Source organism: Tachyglossus aculeatus, chromosome 1 (genome assembly GCF_015852505.1).
Source record: "Tachyglossus aculeatus isolate mTacAcu1 chromosome 1, mTacAcu1.pri, whole genome shotgun sequence".
Lineage (NCBI taxonomy): Eukaryota > Metazoa > Chordata > Mammalia > Monotremata > Tachyglossidae > Tachyglossus > Tachyglossus aculeatus.
Window position 1 is genome coordinate 12,732,656 of NC_052066.1, and position 27,235 is coordinate 12,759,890.

General features: G+C 46.7%; 1 protein-coding gene across 1 annotated transcript in view; it reads left to right on the top strand.

The window, feature by feature from the left end:
• LOC119936206 (cytochrome P450 27C1) overlaps positions 1-27,009 on the top strand; it is a 44,674-nt gene extending 17,665 nt beyond the window's left edge. Inside the window, exons 6-10 of the mRNA XM_038755721.1 lie at positions 787-950; positions 15,306-15,472; positions 17,173-17,251; positions 22,164-22,367; positions 26,581-27,009. Of these exons, the coding sequence (XP_038611649.1) occupies positions 787-950; positions 15,306-15,472; positions 17,173-17,251; positions 22,164-22,367; positions 26,581-26,697 (731 nt within the window). The 3' untranslated portion in view covers positions 26,698-27,009. The remainder of the gene's footprint in view (positions 1-786; positions 951-15,305; positions 15,473-17,172; positions 17,252-22,163; positions 22,368-26,580) is intronic.
• The last annotated feature ends 226 nt before the right edge of the window (positions 27,010-27,235 follow it).

Sequence of the window (27,235 nt, forward strand, 5' to 3'; positions counted from 1 at the left end):
AAAGCATTTAGTACAGTACTCTGCATACAGAAAGCACTGAAGAAATACTGTCGATTGGTTAATAATATTAATAATTATGGTATTTGTTAAGCGCTTGCTATGTGCCAAGCACTGTTGATTCTCCCTCCCCTCTAGACTGTAAGCCCCATGTGGGACACAGGGTCTGTGCCTGAGCCGGTGGCCTTGTATCCGCCCCAGGACTTGCAGTCTTTTAGACTGTGAGCCCACTGTTGGGTAGGGACTGTCTCTATATGTTGCCAATTTGTACTTCCCAGCGCTTAGTACAGTGCTCTGCACATAGTAAGCGCTCAATAAATACGATTGATGATGATGATGATGATGATGACTGAGCACAGGGCTTGGCACATAATACACACTGAATGACTATCACAGTTGTTACCGTTACCTAATAATACCAATGATAATTATGGTATTTATCAAGCACTTACTATGTACCAGGTACTGTACTAAGTGCTGGGGTGGATACAAGCAAATCAGCTTTGACAGAGTCCCTGTCCCTCACGGGGCTCACGGTCTCAATCCCCATTTTACAGATGAGGGAACTGAGGCCCAGAGAAGTGAAGCGGCTTGCCCAAGGTCACACGGCGGACAAGTGGCAGAGTCAGGATTAGAACTGGTGACTTTCTGACTCCCAAACCCGGGCTCCCACCCACTACGCCATGCTGCTTCTTTCCTGTTCGGGGTGGGCGGCTTTGAGCCGGGTGGGAGAGAATCACGTCCTTCTGAGGGTGCTAAAATCCCTTTGCCCTTCATTTTTCCAAACAGGCCAAATCCACGTGGACAAGAAGTTACGGGACATCCAGTCCCAACTGGATCGAGGGGAGAGGGTCCGAGGAGGACTCCTCACCCACCTTCTGCTCAGCAAAGAGCTGACGCTGGAAGAAATCTACGCCAACATGACGGAAATGCTCCTGGCCGGAGTCGACACGGTAGGTTTCCCGGCCACCCTCGGCTCGTCCATCAATCCCTTGTACTCATTGAGCACTTACTGTGTGCACAGCACTGGACTAAGCGCTTTGGAGAGTACAATAATCAATAAATGGACACATTCCCTCGGCTCTTCCATCAATCCCTTGTACTAATTGAGCACTTACTGTGTGCACAGCACTGGACTAAGCGCTTTGGAGCGTACAATAATCAATAAATGGACACATTCCCTCGGCTCTTCCATCAGTCCCTCGTATTTATTGAGCACTTACTGTGTGCACAGCACTGGACTAAGCGCTTTGGAGAGTACATTAATCAATAAATGGACACATTCCCTGCCCTCATCGAGCTCACAGTCTAGAAGGGGAGACCTACATTAATATACATAAAGAAGTACATTTAATTTAATAATTAAATAATGATGATGATGATGGTATTTGTTAAGCGCTTACTATATGTCCCAGGCACTGTACTAAATGCTGGGGTGGATATGAGCAAATTGAGTTGGACACAGTCCCTGTCCCATGTGGGGCTCACAGTCTCAACCCCTATTTAACAGATGAGGTAATTGAGGCACGGAGAATAATTATAAGAATAATAATGATGGTATTTGTTAAGCACTTACTGTGTGCCAAGCACTGTTATTAGGTTGTCCCAGGAGGGGCTCACGGTCTTAATCCCCATTTTTCAGATGAGGTAACGGAGGCACAGAGAAGTAAAGTGACTTGCCCAAAGTCACACAGCTGACAAGTGGCGGGGCCAGGATTAGAACCCATGACCTCTGACTTCCAAACCCATGCTCTTTCCACTAAACCATGCTGCTCACAGTCTTAATCCCCATTTTCCAGATGAGGTAACTGAGGCCCAGAGAAGTGAAGCGACTCACTCAGAGTCACACAGCAGACCAATGGCGGAGCAGGGATTAGAACCCATGACCTTCCGACTCCTAGGGCCATGCTCTATCCTTCTAGCCCTGGGCTGTTACCACTGGGCCACACTGTTTCCCATTTCATCATCCTTTTATAGAGGCGGAAACTAAGACCCAGAGAGGGTAAGTGACTTGTCCAAGGTCACACAGCAGGCCAGTGGCAGAGGTGGGACTAAAACACACATCTTCTGGCTCCCATTCCTGTATTTTTCTCCCTAGACCGTATTGTTCGCAAAATCTCCAGTGAGGGCATTAGGGGTTCTGTAGATAAAGCAACAAGGGGGAGGGAGTGTGGTCTAGTGGATAGAGCTTAGGCTTGGGAGTCAGAAGGAGCTGGGTTCTAATCCTGGCTCTGCCACTTGTCTGCTAGGTGACCTTGGGCAAGTCACTTCGCTTCTCCGGGCCTCTGTGACCTCATCTGCAAAATGGGAATTAAGACTGTGAGCCCCATGTGGGACAGGGACTGTGAGGCCCAGAGAATCAATCAATCAATCAGTTGTATTTATTGAGCGCTTACTGTGTGCAGAGCACTGTACTAAGCGCTTGGGAAGTACAAGTTGGCGACATATAGAGACAGTCCCTACCCAACAGTGGGCTCACAGTCTAAAAGGGGGAGACAGAGAACAAAACCAAACGTACTAACAAAATAAAATAAATAGAATAGATATGTACAAGTAAAATCAATCAATAAATAGAGTAATAAATATGTACAAACATATATACATATATAGAGGTGCTGTGGGGAAGGGAAGGAGGTAAGATGAGGGGGATGAAGAGAGGGACGAGTGGCGGAGCTGGGATTGGAACCCAGGTCCTTCTGACTCCCAGGACAACGCTCCTTTTTTAGGCTGTGCTGCTTCTCTAAATTCAGCATACTTTTATGGGTCTGAGAGAAGATACGTGTATTTTTGCTTCATGGTCTTAGTGAAATTGCCATTTCCAGATAGATTCCTAATTAACAATACATTTTCAAAAACGTAATGCGTTTCAGGTGCAAGTACTCTCCAAGTGCTTAGTACAGTGTTCTGCACACAGTAAGCGCTCAAAAAATGATTGAATGAATGAATTTCATTGCCATATAATACACGAAGCAGACGTACCTGTCGAACAAAAAAAACTGAAATAGTAGTGTATGGCAAAAATGTCCCAGGGGAAGAATTTGGCGTGGTCTGCAACTCCAAATTTCAGCAGCTGGAGACAGCATCTTTTCTCACAGATGGAATAGCATCATTTACAAAAAATGAAATACAGTAATTCAGATGGGAGCGTCGGATTTTTTTTTCTTTTACGGCAGTTAAGTACTTACTATGTGCCAAGCACTGTTCAAATAATAATAATAATAATAATAATGATAATGATGATGGTATTTGTTAAGCGCTTACTATGTTCCAGGCACTGTACTAACTACTGGGTTGGAAACAGCAAATCGGGTCGGACACAGTCCCTGTCCCACGTGGGGCTCACAGTCTCAACCCCCATTTTGCAGATGAGATAACTAAGGCACAGAGAAGTGAAGTTCTCTCTCTTCTCTTGGAATTGTATTTTCCAAGTGCTTAGTACAGTGCTCTGCACACAGTAAGCACTCAATCAATACGATTGATTGAATGAATGAATGAAGTGACTTGCCCGCGGTCACACGGCGGACAGGTGGAGGAGCGGGGATTAGAACTCGTGACCCGACTCTCAGGTCCCTGCTCTATCCGCTATGTCATGCTGCTTCTCCCGGCGAAATGCTGGGGTAGATACAAGACGAACGTTTTTGACACGTTCCCGATGCACGTGGGGCTCACAATTTGGGAGGAGGGAATAAGAATTAATCCCCATTTTGCAGACGAGGGAGCTGCGGCCCAGAGAAGTTCATTCATTCATTTATTCATTCAATCATTCAAATAATCTTATTTACTGAGCGCTTACTGTGTGCAGGGCACCATTCTAAGCCCTTGGGAAAGCACAACACAACAAAAAAGTGACACTCCCTGCCCACAATGAGCTTACAGTCTAGAGTGGGGCTCTAAATAAAACAGATATGCCATGGGGCTGGGAGTGGGGCTAAAGGAGAGAGGCAGGGTGATGGGGATTAAGACTGTGAGCCCCCAGAGGGACACCCTGATTACCTTGTAACCTCCCCAGCGCTTAGAACAGTGCTTTGCACATAGTAAGCGCTTAATAAATGCCATTTTTGTTATTATTATTATTATTATGGGGCTGGGAGTGGGGATGAGCTAAAGGAGAGAGGCAGGGTGATGGGGATTAAGACTGTGAGCCCCCAGAGGGACACCCTGATTACCTTGTAACCTCCCCAGCGCTTAGAACAGTGCTTTGCACATAGTAAGCCCTTAATAAATGCCATTATTGTTATTATTATTATGGGGCTGGGAGTGGGGATGAGCTAAAGGAGAGAGGCAGGGTGATGGGGATTAAGGCTGTGAGCCCCCAGAGGGACACCCTGATTACCTTGTAACCTCCCCAGCGCTTAGAACAGTGCTTTGCACATAGTAAGCCCTTAATAAATGCCACTATTGTTATTATTATTATTATTATGGGGCCGGGAGTGGGGATGAGCTAAAGGAGAGAGGCAGGGTGATGCGGAAGGGAGTGGGAGAGGAGGAAAAGTGGGCCTTAGTCTGGGAAGGCCTCTTGGAGGAGATGGGCCTTCAGTAAGGCTTTGAAGGGGGTTGAGAGTCATTGTCTGTCAGATTTGAGGAGGGAGGGCATTCCCGACCAGAGGTGAAGTGACTGGCCCAAGGTCATCCAGAAGGCATGTGGTGGAGTCAGGATTAGAACCCAGGGCCTGTGATTTCCAGGCCCAGGCTCTTTCCACTAGACCGCACCACTTGTGAGTTTCAGGGTCCCCCCCCCAGTATCCTGGCTTGGGGAGAGCAGCGGTTGGACAGGCCGGCGAACTGCGTCCTGAATGAAGCCCATTGTACAGTTGAGGGAACTGAGGCCCAGAGAAGTTTGCTCAAGGTTAGAGAGCAGGCAAGTGATTTTATTTATTAATAGTACTGTCTGCCCCCACCCTAGACCGTAAGCCGGGAACGTGGGCACCGACACCCTGTAGAGATGAAAGATCAAAGGGTAACTCTCTCTCTCTCTGTCCATTAAACCCGAGAAGCAGCATGGCCTAGTGGCTAGGGCACAGACTTGGTAGTCAGAAGGATCTGAGTTCTAATCCCAGCTCTGCCGCTCGTCATTCTGTATTTATTGAATGTTTACTGTGTGCAGGGCACTGTACTAAGCACTTGAACAATAGACCAAAATAATGGACGCATTCCCTGCCCACAATGAGTTAACATGTGAAGCAGCGTGGCTCAGTGGAAAAGAGCCCGGGCTTTGGAGTCAGAGGTCATGGGTTCAAATCCCTGCTCCGCCAATCGCCAGCTGTGTGACTTTGGGCAAATCACTTAACTTCTCTGTGCCTCAGTTACCTCATCTGTAAAATGGGGATTAAGACTGTGAGCCCGCTGTGGGACAACCTGATCACCTTGGAACCTCCCCAGCGCTTAGAACAGTGCTTTGCACATAGTAAGCACTTAATAAATACCATTATTATTATTAACAGTGAAGAGGGGGAGACAGACTTTAATAGAAATAAATAAAATTACTTGTCTGCTCTGTGACCTTGAGCAAGTCACTTCACTTCCCTGGGCCTCAGTTCCCTCATCTGTAAAATGGGGATTAAGACTGTGAGCCCCATGTGAGAACTTGGTCAGCTTGAATCTACCCCAGCGCTTAGTACACGGCCTGGCACATAGTAAGCGCTTAACAAATATCATAAAAAGAAAAAAAAAATCCTCTCACAGTCTGACTAGGCCCTATACAAATGGGGCAAGTGGTAGGCTGAATCCATAGGCTGATAGTCGTGTAGCCCAGGGACCAACCCCAAGGTTCAGTATAATAATAAAATGATGGTATTTGTTAAGCGCTTACTATGTGCCACGCACTGTTCTAAGCGCTGGGGGGGGATACAAGGTGATCAGGTTGTCCCACGTGGGGGCTCACGGTCTTAATCCCCATTTTCCAGATGAGGGACCTGAGGCCCAGAGAAGTGAAGTGACTTGCCTAAAGTCACACAGCTGAGAGTTGGCGGAGCCGGGATTTGAACCCATTTGACCTCTGACTCTTAAAGCCCATGCTCTTTCCACTAAGCCACTCTGCTTCTCTACTGGACTGGCCCAGAATTCAAACCTTTGGCCAGGGGGGCGTGGGGCGACTGAGCTTGTGGCCTTTTCCGTTGGAGTTTGAGGCCCCAAATCTGACCCTTTCTGGCCTGAAACTCCTTCCCAATATCCAGCAGATCACCCCTCTCCCCATCTTCCAACAGCACATCTCCTCCAAGAGCCTTTTCCTTCAGTCAGTCAGTCATATTGATTGAGCGCTTACTGTGGGCCGAGTACTGAACTAAGCACTTGGGAGAGTACAGTATGATAATAAAAAGACACAGTCCCTGCCCACAGTGAGCTTACAGTCTAGAGGGGGACTGTAGCCCGACTAAGCCCTCATTTTCCCTTCTCCCACTCCCTTCTGTGTTACCCTGGCATGTGGATTTGTACCCTTTATTCACCACCCCCTTAGCCCCACAGTGCTCTCGTCCTTATCCAGCATTTATAATAATAATAATAATGGTATTTGTTAAGCGCTTACTATGTGCAAAGCACTGGAGAGGTTATAAGGTGATCAGGTTGTCCCATGGGGGGCTCACAGATTTTAATCCCCATTTTTCAGATGAGGTAACTGAGGCCCAGAGAAGTTAAGTGACTTGCCCAAAGTCACACAGCTGTCCGTCTCCCCTTCTAGTCTGCAAGCTCCTCATGGGCAGGAAATTGGTCTACCAACTCTGGTATATCATACTCCCCGAAAAGCCCAATACACTACTCGGCACATAATAAGTGCTTAGTAAAATCAGCACTTAGAACAGTGCCTGGCACATAAGTGCTTAACAAATACCATTAAATTAAAAAAAAAAAGATTGATTGATTGACAGCACTCCATGTCTGGAAACTCCACCCCAGATCAGCCCAACCTATTGTCAGGGGTTGAGGGGAGGGGTCCAAGTTGTCCTGACATAGATTTAAGGGGTGTCCTGGGCATAGTATTTAAGTGCTTACAATTTGCCAAGCATTGTTCTAATCAGTCCCTGTCCCACATGGGGCTCACAGTCTTAATCCCCATTTTACAGAGGAGGTAACTGAGGCACAGAGAGGTGAAATGATTTGCCCAAGGTCACACAGCAGACCAAAGGAGGAGCTGGATTAGAACCCATAACCTGATCCCCAGGCCCGTGCTCTATCCACTACAACATGCTGCTGCTTACTACTGGATGGACAATCTGGACAATCATTCAATGGTATTTATTGAGTGCTTTGCACATAGTAAGCGCTTAATAAATGCTATCATTATTGTTATTATTATTATGTGCAGAGCTCTTCAGGAAGCTCATGGGAGAGTACAATACAACAGAATTCGCAGACACGCTCCCTGCCTGTAGGGAGCTTACAGTCTGGAGGGGGAGTTTCTCTATGATGCTTTTATTACCAAAGCAATTTATATTAATTTATCCCCCACAACACCCCTGCCAAGTTAAGTTTAGGTATTATTATCTCCATTTAATAGCTGGGCAGCCTGAGGCTTGGGGAGGTGAATAATAATAATAATTGTAGTATTTTTTTTAAGGCGCTTACTATGTGCCAGGCACTACTAAGTGCTGGGGTGGACCCAAGCGCTTAGTGCAGTGCTCTGCACACAGTAAGCGCTCAATAAATACGATTGATGATGATGAAGCAAATTGGGTCTTAATCCCCGTTTTACAGTTTAGATAACTGAGGCCCAGTGAAGTGACTTGCCCAAGGCCGCACAGCAGACAAGTGGCAGAGCCGGGATTAGAACCCGGGACCTTCGACTCCCAGGGTCGCAGCGCTCCCACTATGCCACACTGCCTCCGCGACAAGCTTCGGTCCTGGAATTCCTGGACGGGGAAGTTGCTTACCCATCACTCAGTCGATCAGTGGGGTTAATGGACTCTTACTCTGGCAGAGCACTGTCCTTGGTTTTTGGGGAGTCAGTCATTCAATCATGTTTATAATAATAATAATGGTATCTGATAATCAATCATATTTATTGAGCACTTACTGTGTGCAGAGCACTGTACTAAGCGCTTGGGAAGTCCAAGTTGGCAACATATAGAGACCGTCCCTACCCAACGGTGGGCTCACAGTCTAGAAGGGGTGCTTAGTGCTTACACTGTGTGCCAAGCATTGATCTTTAAGTGCTAAGGGAGATGCAAGGTTATTAGATTGTCCCATGTGGGGAATCATAGTCTTAATCCCCATTTTATAGATGAGGTAACTGAGACACAGAGAAGTGAAGTGACTTGCCCAAAGTCGCCCAGCTGACAAGTGGCAGAGCCAGGATTAGAACCCATTCATTCAGTCGTATTTATTGAGCGCTTACTGTTTGCAGAGCACTGTACTAAGCCCTTGGGAAGTACAGGGTGGCAGCATATATACATATATACCTGTATATATGTATATATGTTTGCACATATTTATTACTCAATTTATTTATTTATTTATTTTACTTGTACATATCTATTCTATTTATTTTATTTTGTTAGTATGTTTGGTTTTGTTCTCTGTCTCGCCCTTTTAGACTGTGAGCCCACTGTTGGGTAGGGACCGTCTCTGTATGTTGCCAACTTGTACTTCCCAAGCGCTTAGTACAGTGCTCTGCACACAGTAAGTGCTCAATAAATACAATTGATTGATTGATTGATACAGAGACGGTCCCTACCCAACAGTGGGCTCACAGTCTAGAAGGGGGAGACAGACAACACAACAACACATATTAACAAAATAAAATAAATAGAATAGTAAATATGTACAAGTAAAATAAATACAGTAATGAATATGTACAAACATAGATACAGGTGCTGTGGGGAGGGGAAGGAGGTAAGGCAGGGGGATGGGGAGGGAGAGGAGGGGGCTCAGTCTGGGAAGGCCTCCTGGAGGAGGTGAGCTCTCAGTAGGGCTTTGAAGGGACGTGCCCAGAGCGTTTCTGCACAAAGATGATCCGGGCAGCAGAGTGAAGTATAGACTGAAGTGGGTGGGGAGGAGAGGCAGTGTGCACCAGTGTTGTGCACACAGTAAGCGCTCAGTAAACACGACTGAATAACTGAACGAGTTCCCTGGGTCATCAATCAATCGTATTTATTGAGCGCTTACTGTGTGCAGAGCACTGTAGTAAGCGCTTGGGAAGTACAAGTTGGCAACATATAGAGACAGTCCCTACCCAACAGTGGGCTCACAGTCTCAAAGGGGGAGACAGATGATCCGGGCCCTGCCTCTGACTCCCAAACCTGTGCTCTTTCCACTAAGGCATGCTGCTTCTGCTTACTGTATGCGAAGCACTGTGCTACGTGCTTGGGAGAGTACAATAGAACAACAAATACACACATTCCCCGCCCACATCAAGCTCACATCTAGAGGGGGAGACAGGCATTATTATACATAAATAAATAAATAAATGACAGATATATATATATATATTGCCTCAGTGACCTCATTTGTAAAATGGGGATTAAGACTGTGAGCCCCACGTGGGACAACCTAATCACCTTGTAACCTCCCCAGCGCTTAGGACAGTGCTTTGCACATAGTAAGCGCTTAATAAATGCCATTATTATTATTATTGTTAATTATTATTATTATATATATACATATACTTAAGTACCTTGGGGCTGGAAGGGAGGGTGAATGAAGGGAGACATACTGACAAAATAAAATAAATAGAATAGATATGTACAAGTAAAATAAATAAATAAATAAATAGAGTAATAAATATCTACAAACATATGTAGCATATATACAAGCTCACATCTAGGGGGGAGACAGGCATTATTATACATAAATAAATAAATGACAGATATATATACATATACATAAGTACCTTGGGGCTGGAAGGGAGGGTGAATGAAGGGAGCAGAAGGGAGTGGGAGAAGAGGAGAGGAGGTTTTAGTCATGGGTTCTAATCCCGGCTCTGCCACTTATCAGCTGTGTGACTTTGGGCAAGTCACTTAACTTCTCTGTGCCTCAGTTACCTCATCTGTCATCATCATCATCAATCGTATTTATTGAGCACTTACTATGTGCAGAGCACTGTACTAAGCGCTTGGGAAGTACAAATTGGCAACATATAGAGACAGTCCCTACCCAACAGTGGGCTCACAGTCTAAAAGGGGGAGACAGAGAACAAAACCAAACATACTAACAAAATAAAATAAATAGAATAGATATGTACAAGTTAAATAAATAAATAGAGTAATAAATATGTACAAACATATATAGCATATATACAAGCTCACATCTAGAGGGGGAGACAGGCATTATTATACATAAATAAATAAATGACAGATATATATATATACGTATATATATGTATATATATATATATATATATATATATATATATATACATATACATAAGTACCTTGGGGCTGGAAGGGAGGGTGAATGAAGGGAGCAGAAGGGAGTGGGAGAAGAGGAGAGGAGGCATGGGTTCTAATCCCGGCTCTGCCACTTATCAGCTGTGTGACTTTGGGCAAGTCACTTAACTTCTCTGTGCCTCAGTTACCTCATCTGTCATCATCATCATCAATCGTATTTATTGAGCACTTACTATGTGCAGAGCACTGTACTAAGCGCTTGGGAAGTACAAATTGGCAACATATAGAGACAGTCCCTACCCAACAGTGGGCTCTCAGTCTAAAAGGGGGAGACAGAGAACAAAACCAAACATACTAACAAAATAAAATAAATAGAATAGATATGTACAAGTTAAATAAATAAATAGAGTAATAAATATGTACAAACATATATAGCATATATACAAGCTCACATCTAGAGGGGGAGACAGGCATTATTATACATAAATAAATAAATGACAGATATATATATACATATACATAAGTACCTTGGGGCTGGAAGGGAGGGTGAATGAAGGGAGCAGAAGGGAGTGGGAGAAGAGGAGAGGAGGTTTTAGTCATGGGTTCTAATCCCGGCTCTGCCACTTATCAGCTGTGTGACTTCGGGCAAGTCACTTCTCTGTGCCTCAGTTACCTCATCTGTAAATGGGGACTAAGACTGGGAGCCCCACGTGGGACAACCTGATCACCTTGTATCCTCCCCAGTGCTTAGAACAGCGCTCGGCACATAGTAAACGCTTAACGAATACCATTATTATTATTATTTAGTCAGGGAAGGCGGCTTGGAGGAGATGGGCCTTCAGTAAGGCTTGGAAGTGGGGGAGAGCAATTTTCTTTCGGATATGAGGAAGGTGGACATTCCGGGCCGGAGGCAGGATGCGGGCAAGAGTTTGGCGGCGAGATAGAGACGGTCCCTACCCAACAGCGGGCTCACAATCTAGAAGGGGCAGACAGACAACAAAACAACACATATTAACAAAATAAAATAAATAGAATAGTAAATATGTACAAGTAAAATAAATACAGTAATATGTAGTTACATATATCTACTTATAATATATATATAATATATAGTTATATCTACTAATATGTAGATCGAGGTACAGTGTGTACGTTGATATTAGAGGAGCGAAATGTGCGGGCTGGGTGGGAGTAGGAGAGGAGCCAGGTGAGGTAGGAGGGGGCGGAGGGCTTGACTGCTTTGAAGCCGATGATGAGGAGTTTTTGTTTGATGCGGAGGTGGATGGTCAATCAATCAATCAATCAGTCGTATTTATTGAGCGCTTACTATGTGCAGAGCACTGTACTAAGCGCTTGGGAAGTACAAATTGGCAACACATAGAGACAGTCCCTACCCAACAGTGGGCTCACAGTCTAGAAGGGGGAGACAGAGAACAGAACCAAACATACCAACAAAATAAAATAAATAGGATAGAAATGTACAAGTAAAATAAATAAATAAATAAATAGAGTAATAAATATGTACAACCATATATACATATATACAGGTGCTGTGGGGAAGGGAAGGAGGTAAGATGGGGGGATGGAGAGGGGAACGAGGGGGAGAGGAAGGAAGGGGCTCAGTCTGGGAAGGCCTCCTGGAGGAGGTGAGCTCTCAGCAGGGCCGAGAGTCAGTGGTCAACCACTGGAGTTTCCGGAGAAGTGTGGAAACATGCTCAGTCAGTCTGTGTTGTATTTATTGAGCACTTACTGTGTGCAGAGCACTGTACTAAGCGCTTCTTTTTTTTTGATGGCATTTGTTAAGCACTTACTATGCGCAAAGCACTGTTCTAAGCGCTGGGGGGGGCATGCAAGGTGATCAGGTTGTCCCGCGTGGGGCTCACAGTCATCATCCCCATTTTACAGATGAGGTAACCGAGGCTCCGAGAAGTTAAGTGACTTGCCCAAGGTCACGCAGCAGACATGTGGTGGAGTCGGGATTCGAACCCATGACCTCTGACTCCAAAGCCCGTGCTCTTTCCACTGAGCCACACTGCTTCTCTAAGCGCTTGAGAGAGTAAAATAAAGAATAAAGTGGGTAATAATAATTATCAACAACAATAATTATAATAACTGTGGTATTTATTAAAGTGTGAGAAGCAGCGTGGCCCAGTGGAAAGAGCACGGGCTTTGGAGTCAGAGGTCATGAGCTCAAACCCTGGCTCCTCCAACTGTCAGCTGTGTGACTTTGGTCAAGTCACTTCACTTCTCTGTGCCTCGGTTACCTCATCTGTAAAATGGGGATTAAGACTGTGAGCCCCCCGTGGGACAACCTGATCACCTTATAACATCCCCAGCGCTTAGAACAGTGCTTTGCACACAGTAAGCGCTTAATAAATGCCATCATTATTATTAGTAGTAGTACAGTGCTCTGCACACAGTAAACAGTCATTAAATGCCTTTGGTTGATACAAGTGCCTAGGTGACACAGTAGAGAAACAGTGTGGCTTAGTGGAAAGAGCCCGGGCTTTGGAGTCAGAGGTCATGAGTTCAAACCCCGGCTCCGCCAACTGTCAGCTGTGTGACTTTGGGCAAGTCACTTAACTTCTCTGTGTCTCGGTTACCTCATCTGTAAAATGGGGATTAAGACTGAGCCCCCCGTGGGACAACCTGATCACCTTGTAACCTCCCCAGTGCTTAGAACAGTGCTTTGCATCATCATCAATCGTATTTATTGAGCGCTTACTATGTGCAGAGCACTGTACTAAGCACTTTGCACATAGTAAGCGCTTAATAAATGCCATCATTACTATTATTAGTAGTACAGTGCTCTGCACACAGTAAACAGTCATTAAATGCCTTTGGTTGATACAAGTGCCTAGGTGAACACAGTAGAGAAACAGTGTGGCTTAGTGGAAAGAGCATTCATTCATTCAGTCGTATTTACTGAGTGCTTACTGTGTGCAGAGCACTGTACTAAGCGCTTGGGAAGTACAAGTTGGTGACATATAGAGATGGTCCCTACCCAACAACGGGCTCACAGTCTAGAAGGGGGAGACATCATCATCAATCGTATTTATTGAGCGCTTACTATGTGCAGAGCACTGTACTAAGCGCTTGGGAAGTACAAATTGGCGACATGTAGAGACGGTCCCTACCCAACAGTGGGCTCACAGTCTAAAAGGGGGAGACAGACAACAGAACAAAACATGTGGACAGGGGTCAGAAGAATCTGGGCTTTAATCTTGGCTCAGGCTTTTGTCTGCTCTGTGACTTTGGGCAAGTCACTTCACTTCTCCGGGCCTCAGTTCCCTCATCTGTCAAATGGGGATGAAGACTGTGAGCCCCATGTGGGACAGGAACTCTGCCCAACCTAACTTGTTTCTACCCCCAGGGCTTATAACCGTGCTTGGCATGGGAAGCAGCAGGACACAGTGGCTAGAGCCCGGGCTTGGGAATTGGAAGGTCATGGGTTCTAATCCCACTCTGCTGCTTGTCTGCTGGGTGCCCTTAAGTCAAATTATTATTATCATTTCACTTCTCTGTGCCTCAGTTGCCTCATCTGTAAAATAATAATACTAATTATGGTATAATAATAATACTAATTATGGTATTTAAGTGCTTACTATGTGCCAGGCACTGTACTAAGCACTGGGGTGGATACAAGCAAATTGGAATGCATACAATCCCTGTCCTCTGTGAGGCGCACTGTTTCAATCCCCATTTTACAGATGAGGTAGTTGAGGCCCAGGGAAGTCAAGTGACTTGCCCCAGGTCACACAGCAGACAAGTGTCGGAGCCGGGATTAGAACTCATAATAATAATAATAATAATGATGGCATTTATTAAGCGCTGTTCTAAGCGCTGGGGAGTTTGCAAGGTGATCTAGTTGTCCCACAGGGGGCTCACGGTCTTCATCCCCATTTTACAGATGAGGGAACTGAGGCCCAGAGAAGTTAAGTGACTTGCCCAAAGTCACACAGCTGAAAATTGGCAGAGTTGGGATTAGAACTCATGACCACCTGACTCCCGGGCCCGAGCGCTGTCCACTATACTGTGCTGTTTAAAATGGGGAATAAGACTGTGAGTCCCCCGAGGGACAGGAAATATGTCCAGCCCTATTTGCTTGTATCCACTTAGTACAGTGTCTGACACATAGTAAGCATTTAACAAATACCGTAATTATTATAGAGTAAGCGCTTAAATGCTAATATTATTATTATCATTACCCCAGGGCTTAGAACAGTGCCTGGCACATCATCAGCACTTAATAAATGCCATTAAAAAGCAGTAAGGTGGGAGAATAGGGTGAGGAGATGAGGGGTTGGTCAGGGAAGACTTCCTGGAGGAGATGGGATTTTAGTAGGGCTGTAAAGGTGGAGAGAGCGGCAGGCTGTCGGATCTGAAGGAGGAGGGGATGTGGGCGAGGGACGGACCGTGAGTAGGCTAGCAGTAGAGGAGTCAAGCCAAAAGGGTACAGAGTGGGGAGCGTGAGGGGTCCCTGTTGTCAATCAATCAATCAATCGTATTTATTGAGCGCTTACTGTGTGCAGAGCACTGTAGTAAGCACTTGGGAAGTACAAGTTGGCAACATATAGAGACAGTCCCTACCCAACAGTGGGCTCACAGTCTAAAAGGGAAGGCATGAGTAGGTGGAATCTCGTCTCCTCCGGATATGTTTGGGATTTTAATTCTGGAGCAGATTCGGAAAGCCTGAATTTGTCGGGGTGTAAACTTGGCAAGATCCAGCCTTCTCCATTTATCCAACACGTTTGTGTCACTGGGCTTTGCCCCACTGGCGTGGGTCTGTGTCTAAAAACACATCCCCTCTGCGAGGGAAAACAACCCGTCCTCTCCCCGCCATCATCGAGTCTGGGCCGTTTTCATAATCCTCTTTAATTTTTTTTTTGTGTGTGTGTATGTATGTGTTGTGTGTATGTGCGTGTGTGTGTGTGTTGTGTGTGCGTGTGTGTGTGTGTTTGTGTGTGTGTTTGCTGGTTTCTTTACTAGACTTCTTTCACTTTGTCCTGGGCAGCGTACCTGTTGGCAAGGCACCCAGAAGTCCAGCAGTCCGTGTACGTCCAGATAGCCAATAACCTGCACAAAGACCAGGCCCCCACTGCACGGGATGTTCCTAGAATTCCCCTGGTCAGAGCGCTGCTCAAGGAAACCCTCCGGTAAAATTCCCGACCGCTCAAGTCACAAATTTCACATGGATGCTTTGGCTTGCTCTCTCCTCCTCCTCAGGCTGTGTGTTCAATAGTGGTAATAAGGATGATATCTGTTAAGTGCTTACTACGGGTTAAGCACTGTTCTAAGCACTGGGGTAGATACAGGCTAATTGGGTCAGATACAATCCCTGTTATTCATTCATTCATTCAATTGTATTTATTAAGCACTTACTGTGTGCAGAGCACTCTACTAAGTGCTTGGGAAAGTACAATACAGAGATAAACAGCGAAAATTCCCTGCCCACAGCAAGCGCACAATCTAGAGGTCTTGAAGTTTTCTTTAGAAAGATGATCAGGGTAGCAGAGTGAAGATTGGAATGGGGAGAGGCAGGAGGTTGGGAGATCAGAGGCTGATGCAGTAATTTAGGCAGGATAGGTCTTCCTCTTCTAGACTGTGAGCCCACTGTCTCTATATGTTGCCAACTTGTACTTCCCAAGCGCTTAGTACAGTGCTCTGCACACAGTAAGCGCTCAATACATACGATTGAATGAATGAATGAGTGATTGTATTAATGTGGAAGCAGTCTGGTAGGAGAGGAAAGGGCGGATTTTAGCGATGTTGTGAAGGTGAGACCGACAGGATTTGGGGACAGATGGAAAAAGTGGGCTGAATGAGAGAAAAGAGTCAAGGATAACGCCAAGGTTACGGGCTTTTGAGATGGGAAAGATGATGGTGCCGTCTACAGTGACGGGAAAGTCTGGGAGAGGACAGGATTTGGGTGGGAAGATAAGGAGCTCTGTTTTCGACATGTTGAGTTTGAGGTGACAAGAGGATATCGAAGTAGAGATGTCTTGAAGGCAGGAGGAGATGCGAGCCTGCAGAGAGGGAGAGAGATCAGGGGAGGAGATGTAGATTTGGGGATCATCTGCATAGGGATGGTAGTTGAAGCCATGGGAGCTGAGTTCTCCAAGGGAATGAGTGTAGATGGAGAATAGAAGGGGACTGAGAACTGAACCTTGAGGGACCCCCACAGTTCGGCTGTAAGGTCAGCAAGGAGGCTGATGCAGTAATCCAGATGGGATAGGATGATAGATTTGTATTAATAATAATAATGATGGCATTTTTTAAGCGCTTACTATGTGCAAAGCACTGTTCTAAGCGCTGGGGAGGATACAAGGTGATCAGGTTGTCCCACTTGGGGCTCACAGTCTTAATCCCCATTTCACAGATGAGGTAACTGAGGCCCAGAGAAGTTAAGTGACTTGCCCAAAGTCACACAGCTGACAATTGGCTTTAATGTGGTAGCATTTTGGATGGAGAGGAAAGGGATTTTAGTGATGTTGTGAAGGTGGAACTGACAAGATTTAGTGATGGAATGTAGACCTGTTATCTCCCTCAAACTGCTCTCAGAACCAAGGTTTTTGGGTTAGATCCCAAAGTGGATTCAGTGAGTCGTAGTACAGTGCTCAAGGGCTTAGTACAGTGCTCTGCACACAGTAAGCACTCAATAAATACGATTGAATGAATAAATACAATTGAATGAATGAATATTCATTGAGCACTTAAAGTGTGCAGAGCACTGTACTAAGTGCTCGGGAGAGGACAGTATAACAATAAGCCGATACATTCCCTTCCCACCACGAGCTTACAGTCTATGACAGTCTCGGTTCTAAGCTATTTTCAACTGCTCCGTACTTTCTTACAGGTTATTCCCAGTATTACCAGGAAATGGCCGAGTCACCCAAGAAGATCTTGTTATCGGCGGGTATCTAATTCCCAAAGGGGTGAGTCTTCAGTGGGCTGAGGGGGAAGCGGTTTGTAAAGCACTTTAGTAAAGCAGAGGGATTTGGACACAACTGGTTACAGTTTTCTATGGGTTTGGACCAATTCATTAGCGGACGAGGAAAACTGCTATTGAACTTAGTTTTGATTATCCAGTTATGGTCCCATCTCCCGCCTACCATTCCTCTCTGAACGAGTGAGTCATCTACACCCCCTGCCTCCTCTTCTTCTCTTGAACCCCCTCTGATCTGGCTTCCACCCCTTCACTCCATCGAAATTGACCCCTCAAAGATCACCGATGATTTCCTTCTTGCCAGATCTAATGGCCTCTACTCCATCTTAACCCTCCTCAGCCTCTCATCTGCCTTCCGACCCTGTCAACTACCCACTTCTCCTGGAAACATTACCCAACCTCAGCTTCACTGACACTGTCCTCTCCTGCTTCTCCTCCTATCTCTCTGGCCGCTCATTCTCAATCTCCTTCGTGGGCTCCTCCTCTGCCTCCCACCCCGTAACCGTTGGAGTCCCTCAAGGCTCAGTTCTAGGTCCCTTCTAGTCCCCACTCCCTTGGAGAACTCTTTCGATCCCGACTGCCACCTTTATACAAAGGAGATTCCCAAAACTACCCAAGTCTAGCCCTGACTACTCTACTTCTCTGCAGTCTGGCATTTCCTGCTGCCTTCAGAACATATTTACTTGGACGTCCTGCTGACACCTCAAATTTAACCTGTCCAAAACAGAACTCCTTATTTTCCCACCCAAACCCTGTCCTCCCCATGCATTTCCCATCACTGTAGACAGAACCACCATCCTCCCTGTCTCACAAGCCTACAATCTTGGTGTTATCCTCCAAGTCATCCCTCTCTTTCAACTCACACATTCGGTGTCACAGAGTCCCGTCAGTCCCACCTTCACAACGTCGTTAAAACCCACGCTTTCCACTTCATCCAACCTGCTACCATGTTAATCCGATCACTAATCCTGTCCTCTCCTCGACTACCGCATCATCCTCCTTGCTGACCTCTGTCATCCATCACCCAGGGATGGTTTCATTCGGGAATCGGCACAGGGAAGGAGGGAGGGAGGGAGACAGGGAGACAGAGAGAGACAGAGAGACATTGGGGACAGAAAGCCTGAGTTTATACAAAATTTACTCCACGAGGCGAATTGAATTATTTTATTACTTTGGACACAGCAAATTGAATTATTTGATTATTTTAGACGTGTCGAATTGAACTGGAATATGATTATTTAATGATATTAGAGCTTCCCTAATGGGAAGAATATACTTATACGTTACTCACGCGCAACAAAACTCCCAGGTCCGACCCAGGAGGAATTTACTTATGGTTTATTCTCACATGTTGAGGTGGCTACCTCCCACCCATGAGGACTTCCTGCTCGGGAGGAATCCACTTATGCATTACATGCCATGGCAAATTGCCTTGCTTCCAGCCCCACAAGCATTCAGCGGGACGGGAGGAACACCCATCCTACAGCTCCTCGCTCGGGGCAGGCAGAGCGGGCTTCTCACGCTCTGGGCAGAGGCGACGTGCAGCCAGCTGCTGCATGTCTCGATCCGCTGCACATAAGGTCGGAGGCTGCAGCTATTTATCACCTGTGCTCCTAGGCCTTTCCAGCTTTTGGCCTCAGTTTACCCAATCTCTGCCCTCCCCCCTCCTCCATACCTAATTTGATTTGCATGGGTGTGAGGGACACTTTCTGTATTCCCGGTTTGGGCTGTCAATGTAGCAGTTTGGGTGGTGGGGGCGGGATCCCACCCGCGCTTGCCAGTTCCGCCTGCTGGCTCAGGGGTCACGGGATAGCATTTGACCTTGAGATGATGAGTACCCCGGGGTCACCTTGGGACAACCTCCCTGTCTCCTGTCTCTTCCTGCTCCAGTCCATATGTCACTCTGCTGCCCAGATCATTTTTATAAGAAAACTTTCAGTCCATGTTTCCCCACTTCTCAAGAGCCTCCGGCAAGTTGCCTGTCCACCTCTGCATCAGTCAGAAATTCCTGACCATTGCCTTTAAAACCCTCAACCACCTTGCCCCTCAATCAATCAATCAATCAATCAATTGTATTTATTGAGCGCTTACTTTGTGCAGAGCACTGTACTAAGCGCTTGGGAAGTACAAGTTGGCAACATATAGAGACAGTCCCTACCCAAAAGTGGGCTCACAGTCTAAAAGGGGGAGACAGAGAACAAAACCAAACAAGCTAACAAAATAAAATAAAACTGATTTCTACTGCAAGACAGCACACTCACTTCTCTCCTCTAATGCCAACCTACTCACTGTACCTGGATTTCATCTGTCTCACTGCCATCCACTTTCCCGCCTCCTTCCTCTGACCTGGACCTTCCTCCCCCTTCATAATAATAGTAATAATGGCTTTTGTTAAGCACTCACTATGTGCCAAGCACTGTTCTAAGCACTGGGGGGGATACTAGGTCATCAGGTTGTCCCACATGGGGCTCACAGTCTCAATCCCCATTTTACAGATGAAAAATCCTTCATATCCGACAGACCACCACTCTCCCCTCTTTCAAACTCTTACTAAAATCTCATCATCATCATCAATCATATTTATTGAGCGCTTACTATGTGCAGAGCACTGTACTAAGCGCTTGGGAAGTACAAATTGGCAACATATAGAGACAGTCCCTGCCCAACAGTGGGCTCACAGTCTAAAAGGGGGAGACAGAGGACAAAACCAAACATACTAACAAAATAAAATAAATAAATAAATCTCATCTTCTCCAAGGGGCCTTCCCTAAGCCCTCTTTTCCTTTATTCCCTCTCCCTCTGCATTACCCTTTCACTTTGATTTGTACCCCTTATTCACCCTACCCTCAGTCCCACAGCCCTTATGTATATATCTGTAATTTATTTTAATGTTTGTCTCCCCCTCTAGACTGTAAGCATTTTGTGGGCAGGGAATGTCTACCAACTCTTGTTATATTGTTCTGCTCTCCAAACACTTACTACAGTGCTCTGCACACGGTAAGTGCTCAGTGAATATGTTCGATTGACTGGTGTTTACTGAGCACTTACCATGTGCAGTGCAGTCTACTAAGTGCTTGGGAGAGTACAGTACAGTGGAGTTGGTAGATGTGTTCCCTGCCCAAAAGGAGCTTACAGTCCAGAGTGGGGAGACAGGCATTAAAATAAATTACGGATATGGTCCTAAGTGCTGTGGGGTGAATAGCAAGTGCTTAAAGAGGACAGAACCAAATGCAAAGGTGAAGCAAAAGGGAGAGGGAATAGAGGAAACGAAGAGTTAGTTGGAGAAAGGCCCCTCGGAGGAGATGTGATTTCAATAAGAGTTTGAAGGTGGGGAGAGTGGTGTGGTCTGTCATCATCATCAATCGTATTTATTGAGCACTTACTATGTGCAGAGCACTGTACTAAGCACTTGGGAAGTACAAATTGGCAACATATAGAGACAGTCCCTACCCAACAGTGGGCTCACAGTCTAAAAGGGGAAGGGAGTCCCAGGCCAGAGGCAGGACGTGGGTCCAGGGGTCCGTGGCAAGATAACGCTTAGTACAGTGCTCTGCACACAGAGCTCAATACAGTGGTTTGATTGAAGGTAGACAAGATCAAGATACAGAGATTAGGTTGGCGTTAGAGGAGTGGAATTTGCAGGCTGGGCCGTGACAGGAAATCAGGGAAGATAGATAGGAGGGGGCAAGGTGATGGAGTGCTTCAAAGCTCTCTATTGTCCTTCTCCCGAGCACTTAGTACAGTGCTGTGCCCAAGTAGACCATAGACTCCTTGAAGGCAGGAAACATGTCTACTAAATCTACTAAATATCGTAATCTCCCAGTACTTAGAAAGAGTGCTCAGCACAGAGGAAGCATTCAATAAATGCCATTAATTGATTGTTTGATTGGTACATTGTACACTGTACAGGAAGCAGTGTGGAAAGAGCCTAGGCCTGGGATTCAGAGGACCTGGGTTCTAAGCTTGGCTCTGCCACATACCTGCTGTGTGACCTTGGCAAGTTGCTTCACTTCTCTGGGCCTCGTTTCCCTCATCTGTGAAATGGGGATTAAGCCTGTGAGCCCCATCTGGGACAGGGACTGTGTCCAACCTGACTAGCTAGTGTCTACCCCAGTGCTTAGAACAACACTTGGCACATAGTAAGTGCTTAACAAATACCACAAATATTATTATTAGTAGTAATAATAATAACCATCCCTACATCACTACGTACCTGCTGTATGACCTTGGACAAGTCACTTAACCTCTCTAAGCCTCAGTTAAGTCTCCTGTAAAATGGGGATTCAATCCCTCTTCTCCCTCCTACTAAGAATGTGAGTCCCTAGTGGGACCTGATTATCTTGTATTGACCCCAGCGCTTAGTACAGTGCTTGGCCTAGAGTAAGAGCTTAATGAGGCCTTCCCAGACTGAGCCCCTCCTTCCTGTACTCTATTTATTTATTTTACTTGTACGTATTTATTCTATTTATTTTATTTTGTTAATACGTTTTGTTGTCCGTCTCCCCCTTCTAGACTGTGAGTCCGCTGTTGGGTAGGGACCGTCTCTATATGTTGCCAACTTGTACTTCCCAAGCGCTTAGTACAGTGCTCTGCACACAGTAAGCGCTCAATAAATGCGATTGAATGAACGAATGAACGAACAGATACCACAATTGTTATCATTATTGTTGTAATAATAATGATGGTATTAAGCGCTTACTGTGTGCCAAGCACTGTTCTAAGCACTGGGGTAGATAGGAGTTAATCAAGGTGGACCCAATCCCTATCCCACATGGGGCTCATAGTCTCAATTCTCATTTTATAGATGAGGCACCTGAGGTCCAGGGAAGCGAAGTGGCTTGCCCAAGGTCATGCAGCAGCCGGGATTATGATTATTATAATGATTATTTTCATGGTTTCAGACCCAGCTGGCCCTGTGTCACTACGCCACCTCTTACGAGGACGAGAATTTCCCTCTGGCGACGGAGTTCAGGCCCGAGCGCTGGCTGAGGAAAGGCAACATGGACCGAGTAGACAATTTTGGTTCCATCCCCTTTGGTTACGGAATTCGCAGCTGCATAGGAAGAAGAATAGCTGAACTGGAATTTCACCTAGTCATGATTCGGGTAAGAACGCGGCTCCTTCCCCGATGGCCCCATTCCTCCCTCCTGCCACTTGTCTGTTGTGTGACCTTGGCCAATCACTTCTCTGGACCTCAGCTCCCTCATCTGTAAAATGGGGATTGAGACTGTGAGCCCAATGTGGGACTGGCACCTTGTCCACCCCATTTGCTTGCATCCACCCCGGCGCTCAGAAAAGCGCCTGGCCCATAGTAAGCACTTAACAAATACAATAATAATAATAACGATAATGATAAGGGTAAACTTACTAGGGTAAATTTGGACATTCGTCAAAATCTGTTTGGAAGTTTCATCACGGCCACCTTTCCCGGTGCGCGCTTGCAACCTCAAATGCAGAGAAGCAGCGGACGCCACCGGTCGGAAATGACGAGTGAGCCCCGGGCCCGAATCATCAGTCAGTTGTATTTTTGAGCACTTACTGTGTGCGGAGCACTGTACTGAGTGCTTGTGAGGTGCCACAGAACAATATAACAAACACATTCCCTACCCACAGTGAGTTTACAGTCTAGGGGGGAAGACAGACATGAATAGAAATAAAGCAATTAAATTACAGTCGTCTGGGCCAAGAACCCGTGCAGAGGGTTTGGTAAAGGACTACTGGTTGGACGTCAGATGGAGGGGTTGGCCACAGGGAGGGTTGGAAAGGCCCACGGGATGATGATGGGGGAGGGGGTGGAAGTTGGCTGGCTAACCAGTTGCCCCACAGTTGGGTCAGTGGAAAGGGCATCGCTCAGGGAATGAGGGCTCCCGGGTCCTGGCTCATGTAGGGCAAGACTGCACATGCACATTGTGCTGCACCCCACCCCTGCCCACCTCCTTGCTCATTGCGCCCTGGGCCCTGGCGGAAACCTGGCGGGCAGGGACCACGAGACGGTGCGGGTGGAGCTGAGCGAGCCACTAGCACTGGAATCAACTCCTCCGTGTGGGGTTTCAATCCTGAAGTCTCAGGACCAAGGCTGTTTCTCCTTCTGAATGTTAGAATGTTTCTCCTTTACCTCCTTTCTCCATTATCAGAATCATCATTGTCATCTAACTAAGGGAAAAAGGGTTTTCTCCTCCCCTCTTGAGCTCTCTCCTGTGCCCTCTTTTGAGTCTCTCCCATCTCTCTGCTGTCTCCCACATCTCTCCCTCTATCTCCCCATCTCTCTCTCCCCATCTCTCTCTCCCCATCTCTCTCTCCCCGTCTCTCTCTCTCCCCGTCTCTCTCTCCCCTGTCTCTCTCTCCCCTGTCTCTCTCTCCCCCGTCTCTCTCTCCCCGTCTCTCTCTCCCCCGTCTCTCTCTCCCCGTCTCTCTCTCCCCGTCTCTCTCTCCCCCGTCTCTCTCTCCCCCGTCTCTCTCTCCCCCGTCTCTCTCTCCCCCGTCTCTCTCTCCCCTCTCTCTCTCCCCTGTCTCTCTCTCTCCCCTGTCTCTCTCTCCCCCGTCTCTCTCCCCTCTCTCTCTCCCCTCTCTCTCTCTCTCCTCTCTCTCTCTCCCCTCTCTGTCTCTCCCCCCTCTCTCTCTCCCCTCTCTCTCTCCCCTGTCTCTCTCTCTCCCCTGTCTCTCTCTCTCCCCTCTCTCTCTCTCCCCTCTCTCTCTCCCCTCTCTCTCTCCCTGTCTCTCTCTCCCCGTCTCTCTCTCCCCGTCTCTCTCTCCCCTCTCTCTCCCCATCTCTCTCTCTCCCCTGTTTCTCTCTCTCCCCTGTTTCTCTCTCTCCCCTGTCTCTCTCTCTCCCCTGTCTCTCTCTCTCCCCTGTCTCTCTCTCTCCCCTGTCTCTTTCTCTCCCCTGTCTCTCTCTCTCCCCTGTCTCTCTCTCTCCCCTGTCTCTCTCTCTCCCCTGTCTCTCTCTCTCCCCTGTCTCTCTCTCCCCTGTCTCTCTCTCCCCTGTCTCTCTCTCCCCTGTCTCTCTCTCTCCCCTGTCTCTCTCTCTCTCTCTCCCCTGTCTCTCTCTCCCCTGTCTCTCTCTCTCCCCTGTCTCTCTCTCCCCTGTCTCTCTCTCCCCTGTCTCTCTCTCCCCGTCTCTCTCCCCATCTCTCTCCCCCGTCTCTCTCCCCGTCTCTCTCCCCGTCTCTCTCTCCCCGTCTCTCTCTCCCCGTCTCTCTCTCCCCCGTCTCTCTCTCCCCCGTCTCTCTCCCCCGTCTCTCTCCTCCGTCTCTCTCCCCGTCTCTCTCTCCCCCGTCTCTCTCTCCCCCGTCTCTCTCTCCCCCGTCTCTCTCTCCCCCGTCCCTCTCTCCCCAGTCCCTCTCTCCCCAGTCCCTCTCTCCCCCGTCCCTCTCTCCCCCGTCCCTCTCTCCTTTCATCTCTGTCTCTCTCTCTCTCTCCTCTCATCTCTCTCTTCCCCGTCTTGCTCTCTCTCTCATCTCTCTCCCACCTCTCTGTCTCTCCTTGCTTTCCAGAGAATTCAGGTAAGATCTGGAACTAGAGATTTTCATGGTGGAACCTGAAGGTTAAACCTCTTTTACAGTTCTGCTCCCTGAATCTTTTGTTCCAGGTTTTCAGGCCAATCCATGACCAAAGGAAGTATTGTGGGTCGAAACTGAGGAGAACTCAATTGAGTGTCTTCTTTGAGGGAATATTGCAGGAGCAGCTCTGCAGAAGCAGCGTGGGCTAGTGGAAAGGCCTGAGAGTCAGAGGACCTGGGTCCTAATCCCAGCTCTGCCACTCGTCTGCTGGGTGACCTTCAGCAAGTCACTTCGCTTCCCTGTGCCATGATTTCCTCAACTGTAACACAGCAGGGGAAGAGTCATTCATTCAATCGTATTTATTGAGCTCTTACTGTATGCAGAGCACTGTACTAAGCGCTTGGGAAGTACAAATTGGCAACATATAGAGATGGTCCCTACCCAACAACGGGCTTACAGTCTAGAAGGGGGAGACAGACAACAAAAGAAAACATGGGGACAGGTGTCAAGTTGTCAGAACAAATAGAATTAAATCTAGATGCACATCATTATTATTATTACTCTATTTATTACTCTATTTATTTTGTTACTCTATTTATTTTACTTGTACATATCTATCCTATTTATTTTATTTTGTTAGTATGTTTGGTTTTGTTCTCTGTCTCCCCCTTTTAGACTGTGAGCCCACTGTTGGGTAGGGACTGTCTCTATATGTTGCCAATTTGTACTTCCCAAGCGCTTAGTACAGTGCTCTGCACATAGTAAGCGCTCAATAAATACGATTGATGATGATGATCATTAACAAAATAAATAGAATAGTAAATAAAGACAAGTAAAATAAATAGAGTAATAAATCTGTTACAAACATATACAAGTGCTGTGGAGGTAGGGCGGGGGGGGATAGGGAGGAGGAGAGGAAAAGGGGGGCTCAGTCTGGGAAGGCCTCCTGGAGGCGGTGAGCTCTCAGTAGGGCTTTGAAGGGAGGAAGAGAGCTAGCTTGGCGGATGTGTGGAGCGGGGGCATTCCAGGCCAGGGGAAGAACATGGGCTGGGGGTCGATGGCAGGACAGGCGTCCCTGTTCTCCCTCTACTTAGTCAATTCTTTCATTCAATTGTATTTATTGAGCGCTTACTGCGTGCAGAGCACTGTATTATGCACTTGGTGCACCCAATGTGGGACAGGGACCATGTCTGATGCAATTATCTTGTAGTCGGTCAGCCAGTTGTATTTAATGAGCACTTTTTGTGTGCAGAGCCCCTTACTAAGCAAATGGGGGAGTACAATATGACAATAAACAGACACATTCCCTGCCCACAATGAGCTTACGGTCTAGAGTTTACAACTCTGTGGTATTGTACTCTCCCAAGCGCTTAGTACAGAGATCTGCACGTAGTAAGTGCTCAATAAATAGCTACTGTTATACCCCAGGATAGAGCTTGGCACATAGTAAATACTTAACCAATACTTATTCTTTCTTAATAATTTTTTCACGCTCCCGGGGGTGCAAAACTATGAAGCTGATTGACCAGATTCAACAGCAAAAGTGTGATGAATAATAATAATGATTATCATAATTATTATGATCTTTATCAGTGGCTTACTCTGCGCAAAGCACTGCGGTCAGCCTCAAGTGGCTTCATTAAGTTGGCAGGTCTGCAGTTTTTCTACATTTAAAGCCTTCTAGACTGGAAGCCCGCTGTGGGCAGGTAATATATGTGTTATATTGTTCTGTTGTACTCTCCCAAGCGCTTAGTACAACACTCTGCTCACCGTAAACTCAACAAATACCAGAGAGCCTCTAATCTCTTTCTCGTTGCAGTTGCTTCAACACTTTGAAATCAAAACATCTCCCCAAACTAAAACGGTTCCTGCAAAAACCCATGGACTTCTGACTCCCGGAGGCTCCATCAACGTGAAGTTTGTCAGTCGGAAGTGAAACTCGATGTTTCCGAACGTTTCCGCGGGCTCTTTGCCGGGGGTGGGGAATTGTCTTCAATTTCCCAGGCTGAGGCTCAGAGTTCTCTCGTCTCGCTGGTGACTTGAAGGGAATCGATAAGATCTGTCCGTGTTGAAGGCTGGTTTGATTCCTGAAGGAACTTCAAGATTCTACTTGCTGCATGAAAGAGCAGTCTACATCTCGGGGCGAGAATGTCTCTTTTACCATATCAGTCCAGAAACTGTCTTAGCCTGATGCTGGGGATCGGTGCCGTTGTATTTTGATGTCCATTACATTTTCTTCCTCTTGGGATGCACTGTATTTTTTTTTTTTAACATTTTCTTAAACGGTCGGGAAGGGAAGATGATTCTAAAAGTATGAGTTCCTTTATCGGGTGGGAAAGGGGGTGTGTGTTCTCTGTCAGTTACATAAAGAGGGAATGTTGGCAGGCAGTTGAGATTATTTGCTTGGTAAATTGCGAGCCTCCAGTGATTTGGGAAACTACCATAATTTGGAGAAGAGAAGGTCAGGTCCTGGG